The 17725-nt window shown below is 35.2% G+C and overlaps 4 protein-coding genes across 4 annotated transcripts; 1 reads left to right on the top strand and 3 right to left on the bottom strand.

Moving 5' to 3' along the window:
• The first annotated feature begins 332 nt into the window (after positions 1-332).
• LOC130711483 (uncharacterized) lies at positions 333-3880 on the top strand. The gene is made up of 4 exons (XM_057561121.1): positions 333-649; positions 977-1821; positions 1930-2028; positions 3520-3880. Exons 1-3 carry the CDS (start codon positions 562-564, stop codon positions 2020-2022), a joined length of 1026 nt encoding a protein of 341 aa, XP_057417104.1. The 5' UTR covers positions 333-561; the 3' UTR covers positions 2023-2028; positions 3520-3880.
• A 402-nt stretch (positions 3881-4282) lies between these two features.
• LOC130711484 (membrane protein PM19L-like) lies at positions 4283-5611 on the bottom strand. The gene is made up of 4 exons (XM_057561122.1): positions 5362-5611; positions 4937-5156; positions 4752-4797; positions 4283-4576 (listed from the first exon to the last, which is right to left on the bottom strand). Exons 1-4 carry the CDS (start codon positions 5486-5488, stop codon positions 4487-4489), a joined length of 483 nt encoding a protein of 160 aa, XP_057417105.1. The 5' UTR covers positions 5489-5611; the 3' UTR covers positions 4283-4486.
• An 848-nt stretch (positions 5612-6459) lies between these two features.
• LOC130715740 (uncharacterized) lies at positions 6460-8344 on the bottom strand. Its single transcript, XM_057565857.1, has 2 exons — positions 7923-8344; positions 6460-6970 (listed from the first exon to the last, which is right to left on the bottom strand). The coding sequence occupies exons 1-2, from the start codon at positions 8139-8141 to the stop codon at positions 6857-6859; spliced, it is 333 nt and encodes a 110-aa protein (XP_057421840.1). The 5' UTR covers positions 8142-8344; the 3' UTR covers positions 6460-6856.
• Positions 8345-9051: 707 nt separating this feature from the next.
• On the bottom strand, positions 9052-14960 carry LOC130712116 (uncharacterized). The gene is made up of 10 exons (XM_057561957.1): positions 14655-14960; positions 14403-14572; positions 14166-14300; positions 13331-13441; positions 12517-12798; positions 12038-12237; positions 10881-11163; positions 10566-10676; positions 9817-10008; positions 9052-9660 (listed from the first exon to the last, which is right to left on the bottom strand). The coding sequence occupies exons 1-10, from the start codon at positions 14839-14841 to the stop codon at positions 9313-9315; spliced, it is 2019 nt and encodes a 672-aa protein (XP_057417940.1). The 5' UTR covers positions 14842-14960; the 3' UTR covers positions 9052-9312.
• Positions 14961-17725: the final 2765 nt, after the last annotated feature.

Consider the following 17725-nt stretch of genomic DNA (forward strand, 5'->3'; position numbering starts at 1 on the left):
TTCAAAAAAAAAAGAAAAACTTTGAAAGTTTTCTTAGCGGTGAGATGATTCAAGTTTGAACCTTTACACTGTAAGCACGAGACAATTTTCTCACCCTTTTCACCTGCACCACCTTCGCTGTCACCAGGGCCGGCCCAATACTAAATGAAGCCTAAAGCAAACTTTAAAAGTGAGACATTTTTATCCAAAGAAATCTTTATTTATTAAAATTTTTGAGGCCTTTTTTACTTAGTAAGAAAAATTTGGAGGCCTTTTTTTATTTGGTAATATAAACAAAATTTGGAGGCCTAAAGCCCTTGCTTGGGTGGCTTGGCCCTTGGGCCGGCCCTGGCTGTCACTCACTGTATATATCCACAACAACACAAGGGGATGAAACCATAGCTATTTCCTGGTGAAAGAGATTCACCTTCTGTTCCACTGATCCATCAACAGTTACTGAAGATTTCTCCTTGGATTTTTCTCACTGTCTCTGTTTCAAGATTGCACCTTCTCCTTTAACAGTGAGACACTGAGGGGACACAGACAGAGCCCACACACTGTGCCTCCTAACTAACCTCAATCATGCCTTCAGGTGCTAAGAAGAGAAAAGCTGCCAGGAAAAAGAAGGAGCAACAAAACAACATCAACCCATCAACTAGTAATCCTCAAGGTTGCTGCTTTTTCCTAATTGCTTTTCTTTTTTTAACTTCTTTTATTTGTTCTGATTGCATGTGCGTCTATCTGGCAATTAATCATGGATGGGTCCTTTTTTGCTGTTAAAGATTGAATTTTTGGTCAATTTGGGTAGATGGGTATCTGTTAATTGTTCTTGTTTTTCATTATTTTGATTTAGGTTTTCTTTTTCTTTTTCAATTTTTGGGACTATAAAGCTTTGGTTGATTGTATTTGGGGTAATTGGGTATCTGGGTATTTTTCAATTTTGGTTGGTTTGCTTTGATAATAGTTTGACTGATTTTCTGAAAAAAAAAAATGGTAGGAGATGATGAGTTGAAGTCCCTAGATGAGAAAGGAAGTGATGGTGGTGAGAGTGGTTCACCTGCACATCATGAACATGGTGACCATGATCATCCTTTTAATGATGGGAGTGAAGAGGTGGAAGAGGTAGACCTATCAGCTGCTCAACAATTTGCTACTGAGGCCAATTCCGTGGAAGAAGTCTCTGATGATGTTAAGATTGATGAAGTTTTGGTTGAAAAGGAGGATAGTGTTGTTGTGATAGAAAGAGATTTGCAATCTGAGGAGATTTCCGAGAGAAGAAATGAAAGTTTTGAGCACGGTGAAACTGCCAAGGAATCACCATATTATGAGGATCAGAAGAACGGTGTTACTTCAAATGGTGAATCCCTTGCTGAGGAGAACTCAAAGGATGATGATAATCATTCATTTGAAGAGGAAATTGCATGTCATGAGTTGGTTAAATCCTCGGATTCTTCACAACCTTCAGAATTGATTTCGACTACAGAAAGTGCATTGATTGAGGAGCCGGGTGAGTCAGCTGCTGAGTATTCTGATAATTCACTTAAGGCTGCTGATTCTGTGCCTGAGGTAGAAAATGGTGATGCTGGGTCTAGAAGTGTGTCACTAGAGAAGTCAGTTGTCCCTCCTGTAGAAGTGACCAATCTTGCTATGAAGGAAAATGAGGATAATGCATATCCCTTAACTGATGAGAAGAATGCTGCAACGTCAAGTTTGGAGGAATCTATACCAATGGAACATGATAGTAAAGTGTTAACTCCATCATCTGCTAGTCCTTCTACTGAATTTACTAATGGCACTAAACATATTCAGAATTCTCAGACTCCAGAATTCTCTGAAAATCAGGTTTTTCTTTCTCTCATATATACAAGTTTCATCACACAATTATGGTTTGTGATTTCTTATTAAACTATCATTTTAAATCTATTTTTCCATTGCTGAATTAATATGCAGCCTCGTGTAACATCAGCTCCAAATATGGTGCAAAAGACTTCCTGGTTGAGTTGCTGTGGGTTATTTGAAGTTCTGTCAGGTTCAAATAGATAATTTCAGGTTTGACCTTTGAAGTTATTTTTGAAACTCTCTTTCAACTTAAAAGATTGTACTTGTCAACATAAATATGCTCTCTCCTATATGCTTACTTGTGGTTGACTGTTTATCATGTCACATCTTTTCGAACTTGTTTGGTTGTTGATGTTGTATGATCTCTATATGATTATAGAGAAGTTTGATGGTGTTTTCTTTATTCAATAATTATTGTTCATCTGTATTTGGTGAATGCTGGGTGTGTCATAGGTTTTTGACCAATTTCTATACTAGCTTTAAAAGTTTCTGTAGAAGTGAAGATGCTAAATTTGTATGGCAATATGCAATCCATACTGTTTGGTGCTTTTAGATGGAGCACAATACTCATGTTTTTTACAGGATTTTATTGTCTAAGCAGTTGTTTTGGAGTTAGATTAGACAATTAGCTTGTTTGGTTTAAAGCGCACTGTCTTTTAATTAGGGGTTTTCTGTAACATACATACAAAGGGATTAGGCAGCTTAATGGTTTATCTCTTTCTTTGTTGTTGACTTTACAATTTCCATATTTTCTTTCACAAAGGATCTCTTCTCCTTATCAATTTTATGTTTTATTCAAGGGATTATTCACAGCCACAGTAACACATGATGGAATTGTTCATACCACTGCCACATCCCAATTTCTCTTCAGATTTTCCATTCTTATTTTTTATGATTTTTAATGTTCTTACTTCTTACTCTCAGAAATGTGGTCTGATTCCTTGCTGTGGTCCACTCCAAAAGAAGAAATGAAGTATTGATTATAAAAGCTATATTACTTTTTGCATATTGAAAAATCATTTACTTTTTAAAACAAGTTGCAATTAGTTCCTAGAGTCGTATGCTAAGGGCACAAAGCTTGATTGCCTGTTTGCATTTGTGTTGGGGCAACGTGAATGCACATTTGCCGGATTCAACAAGTGTATTTCGGTTGGTGAATGTGCATAGGAATTAGCAATGGTGATGTGGAACGACATTTCAATGCATCTCAACAGAAAAGAACAAACACATCAGTTATCATGACAGTTGGATCAGTTCTAACTTCTAAATATTGCACCCTAAAGTACTTAAACCAATTTAATGCTAATTCTTTATTTGTTAACTAGTTTGTTGGGACGTGCTTATTGATACATTTCTTTTAAATCTCAAGTTATTTAATGGTCAAGTTCTTTCTCTCTGGCTAACTTGCAAAATTTTAGAAGTTATCTTAAAAGTGATTTTTTTAGGAAGAAAAAAATTGTAAACAAATGCACTCTCAGTTCATTTTGAAGTTACATGACTTTTTCTGATAGTTTATATTTTAGGGATTATTTGAGCTGCATATCACTGTACCAGTATGCCATGAACCAACCATCCCAAAAGCTTAAGCTATTGGGTGAATGACACATGAATGATTTTATGATGTATTTCTAACACCATGTACATTTTGAACTTGCAAATAATGTTATGTTTGACAACATCTAAATTTTGCTTTACTTGCAGAAATACAAGCATGAGGATCTCAACTGATGCGCCAAACTTGTGAAGACTTAGGAGGGACTTCGTAAAAAATTTTTGTAATATTTTGATAGAGTGTCTCCTTTAAAATGTTCAACAATATGATGGGCAACCTGGCCCAACTATATAATCCCTATAAGGTTTGTTTACATTACATTGAGGCTGGTTGTAGTTATTGTTTTGGCAACAGTTTACGGCAAAAGATTCCTTAGTCTCTCACACTACACTGTTAATTCTGGGATTTGTAGATTTTGTCTTCCTTTCAGACAACCCTTTTATATGGTAAAGCAGCTACAGGCCAATTTATGTACTGAAACTTCTATGAGAAAATTTATATTGTAACTCATGGTCTCATGCATAACTAGCTACAACTTGGTTGTGCTGTTTGAATTGAGTTTTATAAATTTACACTTCAAAAAAGAGATGTTTGGTTACATGCTTAGTTTCCATGTTAAGCTCATGAAATCACGTTAATCAGATTTACAATGTTCTAACATTTGGTGCAATAATTCCATAGATGTGTCTCTGTCCTAGGTTTCCCTTACCATTAATTCTAAAGTCAAAATCAATTATGGGGAGAAGATTCAAGTGTTAGAATTGATTATGAGAAAAAAGTTGATCCAAACATGGATACTTATCAAGGTGAGACAACTAGCGTCGTTTTCACCCTTAGTGCTGTTTATGAAGCTTGCCTTGATCAATGCTTACAGCTTACTCCTAAGATAGAAGAAATGAAATAATAGAAAGGTGCACATAATGTTCTCCTTTATTGCTTCGGACATGACTTATTCATACAAATTCAGTCATTCAAACCACACCAACACCACAATCTGCTAATTCTCCATCCACGTTTGTAAGTTGGGGAAGTCTTGATTGGGAAGAGAAAAAAAAAAGTACACGCACATTCCCTCATGCCAACAGCCAAACAAAACATTCCCTGAACATTCAAGTTTTATCTCCTATAAGCAGCAGCACCATGAATGGCAGCTATGTAGAAAAGCTGAGTAGCTGAAAGGATAATCAGGAAAGCCTCCATTGTTTTCTGCAAAATTGGATATTTCAGAGCTCTTCAAAAGAGTAAAGTCTGGCTGTCATTGTTAGATCTAACGACTGAGATTTACTCCTCTCGATCTCACATCAGAAAGCATTTCTCATGTGATGCATCCCTTATATATATAGACAATAAGAAAGTTAGCAAATAAAGTTTCCCATCTTACCAGGCGGGCATTTCTGATTCGAAGCTCAACCTCTTTCCAGGCGAAACTGCAGAAATTGAATTCTAGTTAGATCAGTAAAATCATACTGCATAGTTTGGTATATCAATTCAAGGCAATGCTATTTTAATTTTTAATTTTTAATTTGGGGAGTTAGGTGTTGCAAGAAGAATATAGATCATTTTTACCCCATGGCCAGTAGTGTAAGAGTCCAAGCCATGGTAGCAACTGAAGCTGCAGATGGCAAGCTCTCTGCAGTCCATGAACGGATATGATTGATTCCTGAGATTGCTGATGCAGCACCAACTACTCCAGCAATCAAAGCAAATGTCACAAAGAATCCAGTGGAAGCATTTCCCATTGGGAAGAATATGGGTGAAAAATGAGCTGGAAGTTGTAATTCTGGACCTGCATAATTTCTGAACAACATCAGCATGCTGTAGAAAAGCTCACTTGCATGTCGAAAACCCTTTTACAATTGATTTTGAAGTCAGAATCAATTCTGGGAAGAAGCTTTTGTGAGTGACTTTTAAATTTCAGAATTGATTATGATGAAAAAGAAAAGAAGTTGATCCCAACATGCTAAGGCAGAAAGATAGGGTCTGTTTCTTACCTATAATAAAACCTTGATCTATTGCTCTGTTCATAGCCCATCCACCAATGCCCAAAACTATGACATACATGCAGAAGTTCAGCCCCAACAGAAGGGTGGCAATAGGCTTCATTTGCTCGTTCGCCATCTATGCGCTGTGTGTTATTGTCGGTCAATGTGGGACTCCAAACTCACACTTGAAAACCGAATAGGAGATTGCATGTCTTTTGTACAAAGTAGAGTTCTTATACAAGAGTAATGGATTAAAAAAAAGACTTTGGGTTCTTTTCTTCACAAGGCTGCTAGTTAGCTCAAAAAAACCATGCAGGGTTGTAAAGATGGGGCTTTATACTTCACATTCAAGGCACGAGCAATTATGCCTGATTCTTACTTCCCTCTGATTTTCAAGGCTTTTGTTTAACTAGAATTTCTTCTCAACAGAGTTGTCAGTTGTTTGTTCTTGAGGCAAGTGATATTCCTGGCCACTTGAAGCTTTACACTTTGATTTTTATAGCACCAGAGGGCTCCACGTCGATCTTTGATGTTCCAACTTCCAACCCTCGAGTCACTCTTCGATGGCATTTTCCATTCTTTTTCTTAAGATAATTTCAGAAGTTTCGTTCATATTATAGTTTGAAGTAATCACTACAACAGAATGTGACTGGATCAAATCCAAATATTTTGAATTAGGTATAAACATTTTTTCACAAACAAAATTCTGTGATCAAATTAACTTGAAACTCAAGTTTGATATTGTAAAAATGTTCAAAAGGAGAATGAGTAATTTATCTAATTCGATCCCTCAAAACTGTTTTAGTCTGCAAATTTTTCTTCAAAATTATATAATTGTTAGCAAGTTGATAACTTCTGCATGGGGTATAATTGATAACTTCAGGAACAAGTTTTTGTATAGATGAAAAACTTTGGGGAACCAAAAAAACACAAGTGACGATTTTCAAACACCAAATTATATGTACGCTCGGTGAGACTTTATGGCATCGTGAATACAAAAAAAGTCTCTAGATAAGCATTTATTAAAGGGAGTTGGCCATAATTTCCATATAATCCCAAAAGGCAATAACCTAAGCCAAGACCTGAACTTCCATTGCAAAGATCAGAAACTAAAAATTCTCCAGATAACAACATATGTGTCCCAAAGAAGATAACTGGGCAGGAAGAGCAAGTTAATAGTTGCTGTGATAACACATGAAAAGACATATACTTAGCCTGAAACACAGAGCTATTACAAACTGATATTAGTTCTTGTTATTAGAAAGAAATGAACTAATGCATGAATGATACAATTTTTTCATCAGCTCTGATCCTTATTCCTCTTTTTCTTCACAAGTTTCTGTTCTTGATGAATAGCTACAAAACTTTTTCATTCAGAATCATTAAACTAACAACCAACCAAAACCAACTGGGCTGGTAAATCACCAAAAATGCATGAAAACCCCTTCTGTGTAGAAGTGCAGAGGTATGTTCCATACTGGCCAAAAATTAACACTGCCAACCATTATGGCTGATAAGCCACAGGAAGCTGAAGACCAACACTTGCAGCAGATTTTCCAAGAGTCCTTTGTACTTCATTTGATCTATCCACTGCAATATTGTACGAGAAAAGCAAATCCTGCAAAATTTTCAACATTGAAGCATGGTAAAAACGCCAGCCAGCTAATGTGATTTTTTCTTGAAACTATAATTGTTTTTAGTCATAAAACATGGTATCCATAATAAGACAAAATCTACAGAGGAATTCTTGAGAAGCTGGAGTTGGATGCTGATCACTAGACAAATACCACATAACATCCTCTTCTATCCCTCAAACTTTTATGTTGCAATAACTAAAGCTGTTGCTTTATATCTTAATAAGTTTTAAAAGAAAGGCATGTTTGGGTAAATAACTTAATTAACCACTTCGGTCAATAAGCATTTATCATATAATCACTTATTCAAAAACTTCTTTGAAAAACTTACATAAATAAGCTCAAAAAAGCTTATAGACAGACATTGGAAGAGCTTATTTGAGTTTACCTTATAGCATAAGCGCTTATGCATATGTGTGGGAGAACTTAATAACTTATAATAATAGCTTATGACCCACCCATAAAGTGGTTTGAGCTTATTTTCATTAGTTGTCCAGATTAGCTTATGAATAAGAGCTCATGCTTATCAATAACAACCTAGCTTTAACTTAATTCAGCAATCAGCAACATTCTCAAATTAGTTTAAGAATAAGCGCTTCTGCGATAGGCGATTGTTATCATAAGCGCTTAATTATGCTATTTAGCCTAACGCACCAATTGCATAACTTCATAAGCTTATTTGAGAAACTTAACTTATCCAAATAAGCTTATAGGTAGATCAAGAACTACTTGTATAAGCTTAACCAAACACCTGCTCAAGCGATTGTACTATTTAAGATAAGCGCAAATAACCTCTTCGAAATGCCTCATTTGACCAATCAGAACTGTTGTAATCAATCAATGTCCTAACTCCTAACCTAATCTACTACACCACAAGGTTATACACAAATGACCATTTCCTAAAAACAATGCAACAAACAGAAAGAAAGTTAATACCTTTTGATGGTGCACTCCATTAAGCAGAAGAGTATAATCACGGGCAAGCTTAATTTTCTGCTGAAGAGCCACAGCATCATTGAGATTAACGTTCTTACGGAACTCGTTGGTTACGAATTCTGAAAAATGCCTCTTGCTTTCTCCCTTCCCAATATGCTTCTTCACCGCCTTCAGAAGCTGGCGATAGATTGTAACTGCTTGGAATGCTTCGGATCCCATTTGAATTCAGTTTCTACTGTGACAGTGAGTGTTACCGGAAACGGTGGCTACTCCGATGGAGCTTGTGCGTCCTGAAACGGTGCGTATTGAATTGCGATGGAAATTGGCCAGAGCAGTGTAGTGTTCCACTGAGGGGAAGAAAAAGGGGAAGGTGTGAATTTTAGGGTTTTAATTTATTGCAGTAAACGAAGACGAAGATGAAGAAGGAGGAGCAAGTATACTTAAAGGAGAGTTAAAAATAAAATAATATTTTTTTGAATTAAAAAATAATAAATTTTTTTGAAATAAATAAAATATATTATAGAGCTTTTTTTTTTTTTTGAATTTATAGAGCTTTGTTAGTTGATGGAGATACTATATTTCTTATGACATGTGGCGCTAACATGTGTGCTGACAAACTCGCTTCGTTGGAGTTGCACTAGCCGTTTCCATGACCCTTTCAGAGCTTAGTCATCTTGTTGCTTCTGAAGACGTTGTTGTGCCGACATAGTGTAATTAGTTTTTTCAAAAAATAATATTTTAACCATCTAAATCATGACACTTTCTAGTAAAAGACTCACGGAAAATTCTTCAATAATTGATTTTTAAATTAAAATTAGTTTTGAAAAAAACTTCTGTGAGCAAGTGCATATTTGAGTATAAGTAGAAATTCACGATGAAACTCACCATAGTAGAGTGACCCATCCTATAACTTTGAGGGACTAAAATAACTATTAAGAAACCAAGTCCAGCATAATTAATTGGAAGACTCATCCTCAAAGACAACAATAGGAGCAATTCATCCCCAAGAATCAAGTTTGACCTAAATTCACCCAATAACTCAACCTAAACTTTTTTATATTTAGATTGGATTTTATTTTTTTACCAAAGTGTGCATAGCAAATTAATTTTCACCTACCAAGAAGGAAGATACTATGAAAAAGAATATATATCTATATAATTTACAACAAAGTTACACATCAATGACTGAAATTCATATCCAGCCCACTAGCAATATTCACTCATGCAATGTTGTTGAATCTCATGTCCACATCTAAAATTCCTGAGCTTCAAAGGGACATGATAAGCCCACATATATATGCATATCCTTTTTTCTTGGCTTTTGCTCTTTCGTTCCATCATATACATTCTGAAGTTCTATTTCATCACTAAATCAATGCAATTTGTCATATTACTCTCTAACCTGCACCATACAAACCTGATCTAAAGAACATAAGTTTAAGGAATTATATATACTACAAGAGAGCTCATATGAGTTGGGGGTGGTAGAGGTGACTGTAACCCAGTCTTTATCAACTTTCTCAACATAGGAATTTGTCTTTGGGGTTGCATCAAATTGGAGCTTGTTGCTCTGCTTCGTTAACTTCTTTACAAAATCCATCGATAATATCATGTCAAAATTTTCATCTAGATCAGCTATTGTAGGTGAAATTTGTATCCCAATTTTGGCTGTCCGTGAACTAACCAACCCAAGCAGTAGTGAGTTTCCACCAGAAATTCTTTCATTTGGGCAGCATAACTGCAAGAATGTAGAACACAAATGAATCAGCAATTAAAACCTCACAAAAAGTTCATTGCCCTCCTCCCTTTGTAGTTGCGGGTTGCAGCTAAACAAGTAAATAGATAATCAGGCATCAATTTCAATGTATGGTGTAAAGGAAAACAGTAATCTAACCTCAATGTATTCAACACCCATGTTCATAAGATCATCTGCAATGCCATGTTTTGAAAACAAACTAATCAACCCTCCTGATCCAACAGGAGATTCGAGTATTTCCCAAGGTGACTTCATTAAAATCTTGTATTTGTTTTGCCCTTCCAGCAAACTGCTAACAACTGGCAGCTTCTCTTCCTCCAAAAACCATACCTGCAAGAGGGTTAAAAACAGAAAGCTAATTATCTAAGCAAGAAAAGAGCTTGGCACTAGAACTCCATTTTAAAATGAAAGGGCAAATTACTTAAACATGTGCAAATTGAAAGTGAATTGCAGATGGACCACCACTTCACCATTCCGGTGTAGCATAGTATTATTTATGGTACATATAACATCTTCAAAGGAAAGTGAGTTAAAGGTCAGCATTACTACAAATTCTCAGTTTCCAACCAATGAGATAACAATGTGCCATCCTTTACCCTTCCTTGGACTAAACCACTACAGCTGTATGGTTGAATGCACATAATCCAATATTGACAATGAGACAAGACAAAACATTTTAGATCATACTAAAAGGTAAAGTAGAATTCGAGATGAAGGATAATTTGGAAACTCAAGTTATATGAACCTTTTCTTTCAACAACAAAAATCTGAAACTTGAGAATATGTAATTTAGGATACAATAAGAGATATACACCAGTGACAAACTTGAATACATATCTAAACAAGATAATACAAAATAAAAAGGAGATCCTTGATTTGATGTGAACCTTTTCAGAGTCAAATTCAAAGTGATTATTGCTTGTAAACAGATTTCTTAAAGATTGAATTTGTTGAGCTGAGGAAACCAAAATCAAAGGCACTGAGGCACGATCTTTGACCTGCGAAAATGGAAACCCATTAGATGAAGAAAGGCTATTTAGTATATCTTGCATGATAACTCCTAAAAGGCACTGATTATTGTTCTGTTGAAATTCAATTATAAAAACATCTATCGAATGGAACAACTAGATTTTCACAACCATGAATTTTTATAAGATTATTTACCAAAAATACATAAGTAAATAATACACAAAATATACAACCTTTACAATTTTTTCATGATCACTGAGTAACTTTTGAAGCACGTGTAGTGATGAATTGTCAGTTGCTTCATTCTGATCAATGTGAGGGTCCGAAACACACCCATGATTCTCTTTCTCATGCAAGAGCAAGACAATAGCCATTTTTCCCTCAGATAATAGCTTAAGTCCCTTCTCTTCCTTTTTGATATGTCTAACCAACTTGTCTTTGCTTCCAGTTAAGAAAGATTCCTCTGATATTTGTAGCTTTGCTTCTACGGCACTGGACAACTCAGGTGCATTCCATCTGATTTAAAAAAGTTAAATGAAATAAGAGATGAATAAAAGGAAATTTTCCTTTCTCAATATAAAGGGCTGAGAAGTGGTGACATTAAAGTCATAAAAAAATAATGGCAGTGAGGAAAAGTTCAAAAAAGAGAATAATTAAATAAGATGTTAACATGTCCTAAATCCTAATTCCTATCATTTAACAGTTTAGCATAGTTAGGGATGATAGACATGTCCTAAACCTAGTACATCAACTACCTTTGAATATGAATTGAATAAAATGTATAAAATGACAACATTATGTCAGATATTAACCACAAAAGAACATTGCTTTTTTTTCCTTTTTACAGGGGTGGGGAAAGGGTGTCGGAACTTAATAACCCTGGTTCACATTATAGAGAAAGTTGGAGTGGCATCAATTGCAGAAAATTGGTAGAATTTCACCTAAGATGGTTTTAAGAAGACTAGTAGAGTCTCCAGTTAGAAAATTTGATCAAATGGAGTATCATAGTCCGATAATTAGAGGTATAGTTAGTTAGTATCCAACAGAATGGTAGTTAGTTAGTCAGTGAATTAGGCATGTTGGTGGCAGAGGGGTCTTTGATCAATTAGTAATCAGAAAGATTTAGAAGATTCTAGGACCTCTCAAATGTTTTGGGAGACTTGTATGGTTGCAGAGTTCCTTCTTTTCTTCAATAAAATCAATGGTGTCTGAACCAGCTGTATCATATTATAGACCAATTAAAGACTCTACATAAAACCACTAAAAAGATCTAAATTAAATGGCATTGGTAAAGAGTTAGTTTTGGATTAGAACACAATGACTTCATTTGATTCATGTAGCCAACCCTGTCTGGTGGGAAAAGGCTTTGTTTGTTGTTTCATTAACTTACCTCTTAGCTGGTTTTTCAAGACTTTGTAAAGCCTCCAGAAGCAATTTGGAGTTTACACCAACAATCTGATTACTAAGCAAGCTCCACTGTTCTTTCTCTCCAGATCCATATCCATGAAATACATGTTGTTGCTCCATCTCACTGAGCTTCTTTTTGGCTGCTATGAGTCGCTTTTGAAACTTTTTCCTTTCTTTCCATTCCTGAAATATGCCAGGGAATTATCAAAAACTAATAAAGTATCAGTTCCAATCATAACAGAGAAAATAATCCATAAAAGGCAACTTAGAACGCAATTTATATAAGTACAACTATTAGGTTAGGATGGACAACAGAATGCCATATTATGAAAGTCTAATTCCATTCGGGCTGGCAACGTGAATCTGTGAGCATGGTTTTCATGCAAATGGGGAAAAGAAGTAATAAAATTATATCTAAATGATAGATGATTGCCCTAAAAGTAACAGATAAGTATGGCTCACAAGTTGGCGCCTTTCTTTTTTGGATCGTTCATCAAATCGTAAGTTTACTTCCAGGAGTCCCTTGGGCGGGGTAATATGCATCTCTCTTCTTTTCATATCAACATCTGGAACAATTGCTTCAACAAAAGGTACCAAAACAAGCTGATCAGATGCTTGTATTTGTGCTGACCTTGCGCCACTTTCATCAAGCATATCAAAAGATGAATCAAGTGAAATTTGTAGCAGATCATTGGCTCCACTATTGAAAACATTAATAACAGTTCCCAAAAGTTTTCCATTTTCCTGATACGAAGAAGCATGGTCAACACCTTAAAGTATTACATTTTAAGAAAGAAAAAAAACTAACAATAAGGTGACAATATATATATATATATGTGCATGTATGTATGTATATATATATATAGATATATATATATATATATCACTAGGTTATTGATAATAGCAGCCTTTCATAAAAGTCAAAATAGTAACATTTCACCAGCTGAATTGTTGGTACACATGAACAGGTAGCAGGCAGATATGTATCTAGAACAAATTCAATAACAAAAAGGATGAATCTTGTTCATTGAAAGGTTATGCATTAATATGGAAAGCAGTTGACACTTCTGTTGTGATAGCTCGACAGTAAGAATCACCAAATCATAACAGGCCTAAAAAATACAATAGAAAAACAGCTGATCAAGAAAAGACGGATAATCTAGTTTGAGTAACAGGTGATACTCAATAACAAGTCTACATAATGAATAAGGAGAGGAGAAAGAGATTTGTCTTCTTACATACAAATGCACACACTAGAATATTGATTAGTGCAAACCTTAATGAAAACACTCATCCCAATTAGATCATGTGTGTAAAATTCACCCTCCTCTAGTTCTGGCCTGTCTTCTTCCGTCACAACCAAGGTGGAACCAACAAGCAACTTAGCCTGCATGCATAGTTATTAAATCGCATGATTCAATAATTTTCTTTTCTTGCTCTTTTTATTTTACCAATTATCGTAAAAGACATTTTAAAGTCAACAACAGCCAAAGCCCTTTTCCATCAAATGGAGTTGGCTACATATAGCAAACAATTCCATAATGTCCTATCAAATAAGCTTAAATTGTTAAGCAAAAAGAAACTAAAGAAGCACTATTGGATACACCTTATTTAATTATTCCATTTCTCTATTTTCAATTTTCATTCTTCTAAATAAGGACTTCACATAGCCACAATCACTTGCTCATAGAGGCTTCACCCGATTATTTACCTACTCTATGCACACCTTAGTTTCCTATACGCCAATACCTTCACCCTATTTTAATTTTGACTTGTGATATATACTTTAGATTTTGTTTGTGTGACTTATGTTTAAGTGTGTCTGGATATTAGCTGATTGCAACGTGAATGAACTTACATCTCAATCCATAGGAAGAATTCTATACATTTTTTGCCTCGAAGTAAGTGCTAACATATGTTTACACACGTGACAACGGATATCTAAACATAGCCTGAGTCGTTTTGTCCAATCCTGATTAAAAACTACTACATCAAGCATTATACATTATTCATATGATATATTTCAACTACTTTGAATTGTGTTCTTGATACATTAGATAGTGTCTTGCTACAACTAGCATTTAATGAGTTGGTTCGTCGCATTTATTTACCTGCTCCACTGTATGAACTCCTTTGAATCTGACTATCCAGCACTTCTGGCCAGGATGCTCCCTACCTTCTTCGAGCTCAATTTGTCGAACGGTTTCTCCACCCAAAGCCTTGTGCTTCAACCATCTTTTCCCAGGCTAGTAAATCAAACAAAACCACCCTCCAACATTAAAATACAAAACAAAACAAAACAAAACAGTTAGAAAAAGAAACTAAGAGACTAAATTGAATCATTGTACAGTGGAAAATCGTAGTTGGGGAAAATCGGTAACCGGCTTGACACGAATCTCGCCTTGAACACCGTGAACACCAGCTACATAGCCAACATCAACGAACCCTAATTCCTTGTTTCCCTCACTGACACTGTCCAAAACAGACTCATCGGTAGCTGCTGATGTAGCTGAAGCAACTGCAAAAATCAAAAACTGTGAGAATAATATGAAGTTGAATTGAAAGCATGTGAGATGTTGCTGAGTTTGTAGTGGTAGTACCAGTGGTGTGAGATTGGGAGTGCAGAGGAAGAATAGGGAGGTGTTTGGTTGGAGTTAGGAAAAAAGGTTTGAAAGAGAAATTGCAATTGATTCCGAGGGAAGAAGATGGAAGAGGAAGAAGAGGGTGGTGGTGGTGGTGGTGGTGGAAGGTGCGTTGAGAGGGTGGTGGCGGTGGCTGAATCTGCATCTTCTTTGAATGCTTCTCTGTGTGTGCTCAGTGCAGTTTGTGTATTTGCATTTCTGGGTTCTATTGCAGCAGTTCCTCGTCGTGGATTATCTGTTTGAAATATAATCAATAAATGCTTATTGATTTTTTTCGTAAGTTATACTCGAGCCGATAATATTTTTTCCATCCATAAAACTCAAAAGACATTGCTTAAGGAATCAAACACCATTTCAAAGAAAAAAAATCAAACTTATATCACTTCAACTAATAACTAAGGGGTGTTTCAAAAAGAAAAACTAATGGTCTAATTAATTGCAATTTTTGAAAACTGTATTTAAATTTTGTTTTTGAAAACTATTTTTTTTTCCACATTTGCTAGAGATAGAGCTTAGATAACCTTTGTAAGAATAGTGCAAATATCAGAGTCTATCTTAGATCCATATGTTGTTTGTTAGGGAGACCTCTCATAATTAGGTCACCCGTTGTTGTTGATTCCACGTTTCAGGTTGTTCAGTCCTGGATGTGAGGGGTGTATTAAAAGTCTCACGTTAGCTAGAGATAGAGCATAGATAACTTTTATAAATGGTAGTGCAAACCTCTACTCTCGAGTTAGTTTTTGTGGTTGAGTATAGGCTTCTCAATTTCTAAAATTGAATTAGATGTTTTTGAACGTGAAAATTTTGTTATATAAAAACTAAAAAAAAACATCTTTTACTTGTTATGATATTTTAGTTTTAAAAACTCTTTTAAAAAATAAACAAGTTTCTAAATTTTTCGGTTTTTTAAAAATAGATAATAGTTTTAAAAAACTGTAATCAACACAAATCCTATCAAGTAAGTATTTTTGGATGGTATTGTTTTATTCTTTTTATATATGATAAATGTATATTCTTTCATAAAAAATAATATACCAAGGGGTTCTTTTGAAATAATATAAAGAATAGTTTAAAAACAGTTCATTAAAGAGAAATTTCAAATTTGATTGCTCCTTCAAAAAAGAATTCATTCTTTGCGACAAGAAATAAGTCTGTTATGACAATTTGCGACATATATATATCCGTCACAAAATCTTTGCCAGCATGTTTATGATGGTAGATAAATCTGTCACAACCTTTTGTGACAGAGTTTTAATCCGTCACAAAGTCCTTGTCAGCTTTGTCGTCACTGATTTTGCAATGGACAATTAATCCGTCATAAAGTCCTCGACTGACAATAATCTTGTCAATGCACGGACCATCGTCTCCGACAATATTAGTATCATCTATCTATATGTTAGTTATGTTTTCCATGCTCACATAAAACACATTGCTATAAATTGGACAAGATCCCCGAGATGAAGCTTATTCTTTCTCATGTGACTACAAGTCACAAGTCTCTTTGATCAAGGAAAATATTGAAATTGCCTCTATTTTTTTTACAAACTAAAGTTAAAATTTAAATGTACGAGTTTAATATCATATTAGTTTTTAGGCTTAAAGGGTCAAAAGGCCCCTGAAATTACAAAGGGAATCAATTCCAGGACCTAAAAATTTTTTTCATCAAATTGGGTCCCTAGAAATTTTTTTTTAATTCAATTAAGGCCAAATGTTGCCACATCTCAATTTTGTCCTAGTCACCAATACCACATGGCTTTTTTATTTATTTTTTAATTAGAAAAATTAATTTTAAAATCCAACTCAATTATGTAAGCAGAAAAATAAAATAAAAAACTTAATAAAATCCTAATATAAATATAAACTTAATTTTTTTAAATACCAACTAATGTTTATCATTTTATTTTATTTCCAACTCATTTCATAAAAATAAAACCTATTCTAACTCATTTCCCTTAAACCTAAACCCAATCTTCTTCATGATATACAACAAAAACCCAGATCCATTGAAACATTAACCGTATCTGCTTCTTCTTCCTCTGGTCCTCTTTCTCTCAGTTGTTCCTCACTTCCTCACCAAAACAAAACCCTAAGTCGTGAGATCAGAATCCATGGACGGTGATTCTCTGGAGTGCTCGGCGATTCAAGTACTCATGGCGACAGAGCAGTTAATGGTCGTTGGTGGCACCCACTGTGTTCAGATCGCCGCCCTCGCCTCCGACTCCAAGTGAGATGTCACCGACACCGTCGTTCCGACACCCTAGGGATCTTGACGAAAGCGCAATGATCTGTGGCCAGATGAGGCTGGGTTTGAGGTTGAAATATGAGCATTTTCAGGATTGGGGTTGAGAGACACCAAGGGAGGGTGAAGGTGAGGTTGGTTGCGACAATGGAGTGGAGTTTAGAGGGTTTCAAGGTAAGGGTTTTAATCTGATGTGTGGGTGGCCGGATCTGGGGTCTAAGGTGGGTTTGGGTTTCGTGGTGGTGGCTGTGATTGATGCAGTTGTTAATGTTGTTTGTTTGTTGAGTATTGTGGTTAGAAGGTGAATTTTTGAATTTTAAATTGAATGGGTGTTGGGTAGACTGGTTGAAATTACAGGAAGATTATGATGCTCTAGGAGTAGGATCCATGGTTTACATTGCAGTTGTGGTTGTATCATGGTCCTTAAAATCATGGATATAGGTTGTTGTTTCCAATCCATTGTATTCTTTGGAGCACCTCTGATTTCTGTAACACCCCAATTTCTCAACTGAGGAGTCACATTAGTCACCTAACAAAGTCTAAGGACTATTTCGTAATCCTAAGAAAACACGATATATTTTTTCTTTTCAAAACAACTAAACATAGTTGAATACATAACATAGTCTTAATTAAACAACTCGTTCCCGACATATAATAATAGTGTCTTACAATAGCATAAGCAAGTTTCCAAAATAAGTACGCACACTTAAACAGTGGCGAAAACAGGGTTTTAGTAGCAGAGTTTTCAGATAACGAAGAAGACTCAAAGCATAAACTACTAAGAGGAAAC

The sequence above is a fragment of the Lotus japonicus genome, chromosome 4, assembly GCF_012489685.1.
Source record: "Lotus japonicus ecotype B-129 chromosome 4, LjGifu_v1.2".
Classification (NCBI taxonomy): Eukaryota; Viridiplantae; Streptophyta; class Magnoliopsida; order Fabales; family Fabaceae; genus Lotus; species Lotus japonicus.

Coding starts and splice junctions, on each gene's coding strand:
- LOC130712116 (XM_057561957.1), bottom strand. CDS start 14,841: ATGCAGATTCAGCCACCGCCACCACCCTCTCAACGCACCTTCCACCAC. Junction 12,799..13,330: donor GGATGAGTGTTTTCATTAAG/GTTTGCACTAAT, acceptor TCTTCGTATCAG/GAAAATGGAAAACTTTTGGG. Junction 10,009..10,565: donor TTGAATTTGACTCTGAAAAG/GTTCACATCAAA, acceptor ACCCTCTTGCAG/GTATGGTTTTTGGAGGAAGA.
- LOC130715740 (XM_057565857.1), bottom strand. CDS start 8,141: ATGGGATCCGAAGCATTCCAAGCAGTTACAATCTATCGCCAGCTTCTG. Junction 6,971..7,922: donor ATGGAGTGCACCATCAAAAG/GTATTAACTTTC, acceptor AAAATTTTGCAG/GATTTGCTTTTCTCGTACAA.
- LOC130711484 (XM_057561122.1), bottom strand. CDS start 5,488: ATGGCGAACGAGCAAATGAAGCCTATTGCCACCCTTCTGTTGGGGCTG. Junction 5,157..5,361: donor AGATCAAGGTTTTATTATAG/GTAAGAAACAGA, acceptor GAAATTATGCAG/GTCCAGAATTACAACTTCCA. Junction 4,798..4,936: donor CTTACACTACTGGCCATGGG/GTAAAAATGATC, acceptor CAATTTCTGCAG/TTTCGCCTGGAAAGAGGTTG.
- LOC130711483 (XM_057561121.1), top strand. CDS start 562: ATGCCTTCAGGTGCTAAGAAGAGAAAAGCTGCCAGGAAAAAGAAGGAG. Junction 650..976: donor ATCAACTAGTAATCCTCAAG/GTTGCTGCTTTT, acceptor AAAAAATGGTAG/GAGATGATGAGTTGAAGTCC. Junction 1,822..1,929: donor CAGAATTCTCTGAAAATCAG/GTTTTTCTTTCT, acceptor ATTAATATGCAG/CCTCGTGTAACATCAGCTCC.